The 9,989-nt window shown below is 39.8% G+C and overlaps 1 protein-coding gene across 1 annotated transcript in view; it reads right to left on the reverse strand.

The window, feature by feature from the left end:
• Positions 1–9,026, reverse strand: part of FAM162A (family with sequence similarity 162 member A) — a 71,250-nt gene extending 62,224 nt beyond the window's left edge. Inside the window, exon 1 of the mRNA XM_057545709.1 lies at positions 8,869–9,026. Within this exon, the coding sequence (XP_057401692.1) occupies positions 8,869–8,902 (34 nt within the window). The 5' untranslated portion in view covers positions 8,903–9,026. The remainder of the gene's footprint in view (positions 1–8,868) is intronic.
• Between the last annotated feature and the right edge of the window lie 963 nt (positions 9,027–9,989).

A 9,989-nucleotide genomic window follows, 5' to 3' on the forward strand; every position in this document is an offset into this window, starting at 1 on the left:
GAGGACTCTGGCATTAGTATTTTTTAGAAAGATTTTCTAAGTGATTCTAATTGCTGCCATGTTTGAGAATTGCTGCTTTTTAGCACAACCAGCTAGAGTCCCTGTTGAACATAGGCTACATGAATGACCAGGGAACACCTGCAGAGCTAAATACCTATGTCTCTGGCTGCATTCAAAATCCCTCTCTTCGATGAAATAATGCCACTTGCAGCAATATGGATCGACTTAGAGATTATCATATTAAGTGAAGTAAATCAGACAAAGAAAGACAAATATCGTATTAAATCACCTATATGTGGAATCTAAAAAATGATACAAATGAATTTATTCACAAAACAGAAACAGACTCACAGACATAGAAAACAAACTTATGGTTACAAAGGAAAAAGGGTGGAGAAGGGATAAATCAGGAGTTTGGGATTAACAGATACACACTATTATATATAAAATAGAGAAATAGCAAGGACCTACTGTATAGCACAGGGAACTATATTCAATATCTTGTAATAACCTACAATGGAAAAGAATATGAAAAAGAATATAAATATGTACAATTGAATCACTTTGCTGTATACCTGAAACTAACACATTGTAAATCAACCATAAACCAATAAAAAAAAATGCTCTTATAAAAGATGAGTTATTAAAATTTCATTGCGGAAATAAACATGTTCTTATTCCAAAATTAGGTTACTTCCTGCAAAATATTACTCCTTACCTTATGTATTTTCTAAACAATTTTTCAGTACTTTATTTTAAATATGACATGTTTTGCTATAAAGGTCAGACACACTGGTCTATTCCTATAATCTATCCTATAAATAAGATTCTAATGAGATTTAAGAAGATCTGCTTTTGTCTGTATTTAAGGTTATATTTTACTGTCTCATTTCAGAACTATCTCTGACCAAAATTTTTGCTCAAGATGTTGATCTTTAATATTGCTCTTGAATAAATAGTCTACCTACAGAAAAAAAAAATCCCTCTTTTCAACAGCAATTGACTGAAAAGGAGCTCTGCTTTATTTCTAACTTCTGCATATCAATATGTAACTCATTACACTGAAAGTTTGGAATCCCTGTGGAGTATTAAAATACCCCCAGCTTTCAGATTTTACAGAGCATGCAGTCTCTAATACACTTCTCAGTTACTTGGCGACATGCAGTGTGAACTGTTCTACAGCTCACCCTCCATGTTCTCATTCTCATCCTCATCCTCCGTGGAAAAGGCTTTATTTCACATCCCTCCTCCACAGCAGCTGGAGGACCCCATGGATAAACAGCCACTGTCTCATTATCTCATGATGAATGACCAGAGCTACAGAGCTGACCCGAGCACACGGCTGTGAGACTCTCAGCCCAGCCACCTTACTCTTTTCCTAGCGTTCCAGAAAGCCAGGAGCTACCATGATCCTGGCTGGGAGAAGCACCTTGTTTATGGGGCAACAATATTCCTTTTTCATGTCCCACGGAAAGATTTTTTGATCTAAATACTTAGGCGGTATTCATGCTAGCCCACAAATGCCTATTTAATCCTTCTAGAATTGAAATAAGATACTGCTTGTCCTGAAATGTTTGCTGTGATAGGAAAAAGCAAGTCTGAATAAGGAACTTTGAAAGTCTGTTTTGTGAATCAGAGTCAATTTTAAGTCTCAGGAGGAAAAAACTAAATGTATGCTTATCTTGAGGATGGCAAGGTTCCTACACATAGGTTATCTAGTCAATTCTGTATTTTATAGTTATGATGAAATCATATGTCAAATGTTTGTAGCTGCTCAGTAAACCTACTAGAAAGAAGAATAAGTTAGGGCAATTATGTCACTTACGGAAGCTGGAGCTCTTATGCCCACCCAGAGCTCATTTAGAATAGAAAACCACTGATTTGCTTTCTACATTACGAGAAGCTGGGTGGGAATGCCCTAAAGGCTGACCACAACAAAACAAATGAACAAACCTGAAACATTAAGTTGCTCTGAGATTTTTCAGCGATGAGACCTGAACAGCTTGACTGCAACTGCAGACTCCTGTCTGCAACTATTCTGAAAAGGGATGGATTTCTTCTGGCTTCAAACAATGATTTGCCCTGCTCTTGTATGTGACAGAGAATTCTCCATCTGCCTGCCAGGAAACCAGTGCTCACAAGCCTAACTGCCTTGCTAACACCCTTGCCGATGCTCTAGGGTTGAGAATTTAAGTGATGATACTGGCCTAACGCACTCTGGCTCTGAGAGTTGTGCCTATCCATGCTCCCCCACAGTGAGAGCCTTTTGTCTGCCATACCCCAAAAAGATTTTGGGAAACAGGCAGAGCAGTTTTGAGCAGGAAAGTAACACTAACCATGGTGACTATGGCAGATAAATCTGGGTGCAGAATGCAGGGAAGGCTAGGGGTGGGGGAGAAGTAGGGTAAAGGGAGCAGAAGTGGGTAGACATAAATGTGGAAACCTTTTCAGTGGTGTCACAACACTGTAGAGTTCAAGTGGGTTGTGCAAAGGAAAGAGGACAGTTATAGGTCTTAACGCAGAGGAACTAACAGATGTGAAAAATTCTAGGAAGGAAAAATGGGCAAGACACACTGACATTATGAGCTTTTGTGGGCTGGCTAGAACTCTAACTACCATTTGTAACATTGTTTCTATGGGAAAAAAATCTTAAGAGTTCTAAAAATAGATTTATAAATAAACCTTTGGAATCTGGCCAGTTTTTTTAAGTTGGGGTGGGGGAGTGGGCTCTATGGAAAGAAAAGTATCCATGTATCTGGTGGCCAAACTTGAGTGATATGGGGCCACTCCTTGGTGATCTTTCTTCCGCCCATCATTCCAGCCCACTCCCAACAGTGGCTATTTGAAACTCTCTCTGCCTTAGCTGTTGACCTAAATAGGTTTTGTGACAGAAACAGATTCCCTACCTCTCCATCTGTTTTCTCATCCATCCCTGCAGGCTTGGAAGAACTCTAGTCCTTCCTTCACTCTGAACCACTCCATCTGTGACCCTTCTTGCTGAGAGATGTACCAAAATTCTCATAAACTCTAGATCCTTCCTTTCCACTGCCTTTTTCCTGCCAAACATTGCCTCTCCACTCTTAAAACAAACGAAAAACCTTTTAACTTATAAAAGTTAACACTTGCTCATAACAGAAAATTTGGGAAAATAAAAAAACATATGAAGAAAAACAAAAGCATCCATAATCACACCATCTGGGGGTAACAATTTGGTGTATTACTTCCCAGACTTTTTCCTATACTTATACACAACATATACATTTTCCAAAATCAGATAATTCTATATCTTGCTTATGTCACACTTTTCCAAGATTAATTAAAAAATACTTTTGATACCTGTATAACATCAAATGGATATAACCTGAATTTAATCATTCCCTATGGCTGGATTTATTTCCCATTTTTCACTATTACAAATAATATTTCAATGAATAGTTTTCTACATAAATCTTTAATGGCATTTCTGGTTATTTTCTTATATAGAATCCTGGTAGTGGAGGGCTAAAGGATATGATGGTTAAAGGACATGAACCCTTATAAGATTTATTTTTCTTCTTTAATATTTTAATTTTATTGGAGTATAGCTGATTTACAATGTTGTGTTAGTTTCAGGTGTACAGCAAAATGATTCAGTTATACATATATATATATACACATTCTTTTTTAGATTCTTTTCTCATATAGGTTATCACAGAATATTGGGTAGAGTTCTCTGTGCTACACAGTAGGTCCTTGCTGGTTATCTATCTTATATATAGTAATGTGTGTGTGTTCATCCCAAGCTCCTGATTTATCCCTCCCCACCATATTTCCCTTTGGTAATCATAAGTTTATTGTCAATATCTATAAGTCTGCTTCTGTTTTGTAAATAAGTTCATTTGTATCTTTTACAAATTAGTTTCCACATATGAGTGATATCATATGATATTTGCCTTTCTCTCTCTGACTTACTTCACTTAGTATGATAATCTCTAGGTCCAACCTTAAGATTCTTAAAATATATAACAAACTGCTTTCCAGAAAGGCTGAATCAATTTACACATCTACGGGTAGTTGATGAGAATTCCTGACTTATTACACCACAGTGGTACTGAGGGTCCACTATCTCAAACAAAACATTCACTTGTTCTCAACAGCTCCTATAAATAAAATACTACCTCCTTCCTTTCATAGTTCAAGTGACTGAATAAGTGGCATGTATTTACTACCTTGACCCCATCACCCACACATTAACTACAATGTTTCTTCCCCCACTCATTTTACTAAAATTGCTGTAAATTAGTGATCCCTTTCTAGTCATATGAATATGTCTTTTAGAATCTTTTCATTAGCTCATCTGACTCTCCTCTTCCCATCTTTGTGGCCATTTGACTCTAATGATCTCATCCTTCTACAAGGACTCAGTCCTCCCTTACATTACACCACCACGTTTTCTCCCTTCATCTCTGACCTCTGTGATCTACCTTCTTTAATATCCTCTGCCACTTCCTATTGCTTACACTATGTCAGGCCTCCAAGGTTCAGTTTTTGCCTCTGTCCCGCACTGCTCAGGGAGGACTCCTCCATTCTGTTTTAATAATCAGCTCTACACTGATGGCTCCCATATATTTCCCTAACTTTACCCCTCCTTTGTCCTCAGGTCTGTGACTGAGGTTCCATCCTCACCTATAACTCAATGCCACCTCCCACTCAATAGTACACCATCCTCTCTGCCAAACCAGTAAGCCTTCCCAACTTTCTTATTTCTGACAATGGGGTAGCACTCCTTCAGTCCTCCATGCTCAAAAACTTCAGTCTTTACGTCTTCCTTAAATTACTCTGTCTGAAAGTCATACTAATAGTTTCTTCAAAATACTTCCTAGATACATTCCCTTTTTGTCATTCCCATCATCACTTCACCTACGGATTACTGTAATATTTTCATAGGTAGCAGGTATTCATGCTGAATGCAGCGACCATGTTAATTTTCCAAAAATATTTTTTAATGACTTCTTCTTGAAGGTTTCTTTTTTGTCCAAATTCATCTGGTTCAAACCCTCAAAGGCCAAACCGCATCTCCTATTAGTACCTCCTAAAATCCAAGATAATCCTCTCTCCCTACTGCCCTTTCTCCCCCCACACCCTCTGCAGACTCATTACTGCCCTCACCTTTGCTCGTGTCACTCTCCCATCCCTTCTGTTTCAATGGAACCTTCAGTAGATAATCCTAACCTACACTACTTTTCCTTTCTCTGAGTTTTTTTTTTTCCCCAAAGGGAAAAATGCGTTTTATTTAATGACCAAGTACACCAATACAGACACATACATTTATATATATGCATACCTATGTGTGTGTACATATATATGACTAAAACAATATTTACTCTTAACATTTGGGATGAATTGTAAAATTTTCTCTTCTATGTACTTTCATTAAAAAAAAAGGGGGATTGCAACTTGAGTCAACACTAAGAAAATGAGGATGAAGTGGTAAAAATATTTAAGGTCAGATTATGCCCTCAGAGGCTACATGGTTTAGGGAAAAGAACCCTCAATCTCTGAATTCTTAAAGCCAGTGGTATGCTGGCTCTTGGGAGGGGTGTGGTGGGGAAAAGCCCTGATTTGTAGTGTTTGCCAATAACCCTCACCATGGCAGATCTCAAGCTACCAGTGTAACATGACTACCTGTGAAACTGGAAAGAGATATGCACAAAGCCAGGAGGAACCAGCTTCAGGACACCAGAGCAGCATTTAAAATCTGTTCTGCAATCTAGAACTTAACATATACTGTCTTGTATAAGCTCTCCAGGTATATTATATAGGTCTGCTTACTCATTGCAATAACCTTTAGCCCTAGGAAGAGTGGCAGTCCACTCATTCCAGAGGTTTCATAGTGAACAGGGCACAAAGTGTTTGCTCAGTAAAAACCTGTTGGCAAGACCTGGAGGGAGTGATAAGCAAAGCCAAAGACTGGAGGCATAAAATGGTAAAAATGGGCATGTACTCATTTAGGGCTGATTAGTAAGAACAAACAAAAAGTACAATGAAGGAGCAGAATGTAGTAGAAATAAAATCAGAATGGGAACCAGGAGATATTCCCAGCTTTGTAATTGTGTGACCCTTAGCAAGTCAATTTCCTTCTTGGGCCTTAAGTTTCCTCATCTGTAAACTTAGGGTACTACATGACTACATGACTTCTAAGTTACCCATTGATTCTAATGCTCTAGGATGTGGGTAAAACTGACAAGGAGGCTGCTCATGGCCCACTGCATTGATAAAATAACAATAATACATTCATTTTAAAATCTGCTGTTAAGTCAAAGGAGTTTAGGGCAGTAAATCTTTTCTGAAGGTGTGAAGAAACATTCTTATAAGACCATTCCATTCCTTTGATCTAATAATTATATAGAAAGTAATAATTATAAAAAACAATTATTTTATTAAAAAATAATAAAATATTAAAAACAATTATTCCAAAAAGTATCTATTGCCTATCTATTATGAGCTGGACACTGGTAAGTGCTGAAGATTTAGTAAAAACAAAACAGACCCCATCTTTACGCTCATGGAACCCACAGTAGTGTGGGTCAATAGCCATGTAGCTCCAAATCATCATAAAAGTGCTTTTTAGCTTAGCACAGATTGCTCTGAGTAATGGATGCAAGCTATGGATCCTCTCTTCCCCAAACAGGCATATAATCATAAAAATGTGAATGCAATTTCAGAGGTTCACAGGACCTCTCATCTGTGAAGGGGTCCAAGAACCAAAAGTTAACAACCCTGACCTATTTCTACAGGTACATCTACAAAACAGTAAACAAATTCAAGATTGTAAAAGCCTACATTCTGTTTGTTAAGGGAGTATAGTAAAGATTTCCAACAGAAACAATTAAAAATAAGGGTCCATCATTTAAAGGATTAAGCCTTGGCTTTTTGAAATTTCATTCACCTAAAGTATCTTCTTCCAAATAATATTCTGGATAAATGAGGTATGCCTAGATTATGTTTCTATCTGATCTACCATTCCTTTAGTAAAGTTGCCAGTTAAATCGCTCTTACTTGAAAACTATTTGCATATGAATGACTGCTTCCATTTCACAAGTAAATCTGCATTTCATGACTCTTCCATTTTACACCAAAGAGACCCTATTAGCTATGACAAATACATGTACACATATATCTGAACAAGCAGTCTGAACAAAGCAAAGAGCACAAGTTCCAGAATTAGAAGGCACTGACTCATCTCCTGACTCTAACATTTATGGCGGATCAACCTGGGACAAGTCATCTAACCCTCGGACCCATGTTTATTCATTTGTAAAATGGAGAGAGGACGATAAGACTTACCTAAGAGGGCTACTATGAGAAATCAATCAAGTAAAACAATGTAGGTCAAAGTATTTAGAAATAAAATGGGCAAAAGTGGGTGAAGGAGCAAATTGCTTGAAGTTGCTCACAAAACATCAGACATTCAGAGATCCTTTGGGAAGAGTTGCTCATATAACATCCTTAGTGGATCTATCTGGAGTAAAATAAATTGTTCTTAAACTGCTCAAGGAATCTTGTTTTGACTGAGTGCCCAATGGTAAAGTTCTTAAACGTCAAAAGTTTGGAGAGAGGCTTTGGAATCCTTATAGTGCATAAATATATTCTCAAGGCAAGAAGATGAACTACTTACAAACACTCAGTCTTGGTTCTGTAGTCAAAGTCCCTTTTACAGGGTTTTTTTTACAGAGCAATGATTCTTTCACTTACCTTGCTGAAAAGGTTAACAGGATGTGTACAAAAGATTTTAGGGGAATTAGTTCATCTAAACTGAACAAATCAATGAAATCAATCTCTTTTAGCAGAAAGGGTATTTGTTTTAAAGGAAGTAAATAATATTCAGCATGAGACATGTTTTCCAGTCCATTCTCCACTGAAATGCAAAATAAGAAATGTCAAGGATAACTTTTTTGGTTTTTACATTATTTCATTTACATTTACAATGTACATTTGCATTATCTCAATAGTCAAGTTTAGGGTGATTCTTCTTGTAAAATCTGAATTAAACAACGTTTTGGTACTAAGGAATCAATCATTACACCTTATCAAAGTTCATAAAGGTAACCAAAAGTGTGATTTGCCCTGGTGCCTAGAAAACAGCCAAGACGCAAACACTCTGATTTCTCAGCCCCTACTAAGCAAAGGCTCTACTGGTTCCCCAAGAAGGCAAATTAAACTCTGACTCCAAATAGTCATTACACAAATGTCTACAAGGGAAACAAACCACAGATCCTGCATTTACATAACACTTTCCTCCAAGAAATTCAAAGCACTTTATTGTAGAATTATTTAAAAGAAATGTACCCACCCCCCATTTTAGGAAAACAATTACTGTTATTCTGGGAGATCATACATCCCTTGCCTAATCAGATACCAAATAGGTAGGAAACTCTAGACTCGAAGTTTTCTCTCAGAGATAAACTCTAGAGATGGTGGGGGTGGGAGTGGCGGGGAGGGGGAGGCTCAAGACTCGTGGAAAGCTGAATGAATCAGGCAATGGGGTAGTTTTAGGGATGGAGGTCCATTAAAGAACTGAGCTCACAGGGGCTGGGGGTCGGAAAAGTGATCCGGGAGCAAAAGGGCTCGTTAAGTTGGTTGCAGCTGGGTGGATGCAGAGCCAGGTGCGAGGGTCACTCTCAGCTAGCCCGCAGTGTCCTGCTTACCAGTTGCTCGCTCACCCCTTGCTCTCTCCCCCTATTACTACCCTGCGGTTGGATTCCGAACTACCTGAGGGGAAAGCGTAATGGAACGAGCAACTACCATGCCTGAGGAGGCTGCAGGCTTCCTCCACCCACAGCGGCCGAGCTGGCTTCCCGCCCACCCCCTTCCCGGCCCGCGTCTCACCAGCGGCCAGGCGCAGGCCGCGGAGGCTCCCCATGGCCGCCTACTCCGCCGACAAACACAGTGCCCCAAGGCCAGCAGTGGCGCGGGTAAGCTCAAGGTCGCCTAGCGCCGCGAACGGAGGACCCCGAGCAGGACTCTGGGGCGGGGCTTATGGGAGGTGAGGGCAGAGCGAACGGGTCATGCGTGACGCCCGGGCGATGGGCGGGGCCTGCTAAAAGCGAGGAGCGTGTGGGTCGTGCTTGGCGGTCAGGCTGTGCGGGCAGCGTGCCCTGCCCAGCCCCATCTTTGTTGGCGCCGCGTCTTGGAGGCGGCCCTAAAAGTGCTCTCTTGGAGTCTTGGTTTCGAGGGCCTTTGCAATGTCCTTCTCTGCACCTAAGAAAGTATCCGTTTAAAATAGAAGAAAAGTAATGTGCTTACCGTAGGACTTTTGTGACCTGTAGACCCCGAAATCACACTGCCTAGATAAACCAGTATTTCAGTACACTTTTTTCAGTATTTTCAATGAATGTGTACATGCCTTTTTCAAAACTGCGTAATTGGGTTCTTAGTGACCAGTGGCCTTCATCTCTTGGTTGGCTTTGGGAGTATCTCTCAGGCTACCTGAGAAATTCACAGGTATGCTTCCTATGTTGTTTTCTATTTGCCTATTTTTATAAAACTAAACATTTTATTATTTCCACACCTAAACACCTTATTCAACCCTTACCCCCCACTACCATCAATGTCTTTTCTTGACATTTCTTGGTGGGCGCAAATTCTTAAAGAACAAAAGCCCCTCTGCTCAAGGGTCGGGACGGGAGGGTTAAGAAAAACCTCACTTCTCCTTGAGAGTTCCTCCTCGAACCACCTGGTTGGTGCGGCCAGGAAACTGTTTCCCTTTTTGTTAAGTAAATGGGATTGGAGTAAAACGATCCCTTCAAGTTCTGACATTCTTCGATCTATGCACCTGGGCCAGTTCCAGGAGGACATGTTAAAGGCACAGGAGTGAAAAGAAGGATAGCAGCATTACGGGTTTCCACGTGGGCGAGGCTAAGGGGAAAAGACAAACCTTGAGCTCAGCTTTCTTGCTGAGATTCCTCTCAATATTTTTTGTTAGGCGGTGCCGCGGACACCTTTGCTTC

Source organism: Balaenoptera acutorostrata, chromosome 4, assembly GCF_949987535.1.
Source record: "Balaenoptera acutorostrata chromosome 4, mBalAcu1.1, whole genome shotgun sequence".
Classification (NCBI taxonomy): Eukaryota; Metazoa; Chordata; class Mammalia; order Artiodactyla; family Balaenopteridae; genus Balaenoptera; species Balaenoptera acutorostrata.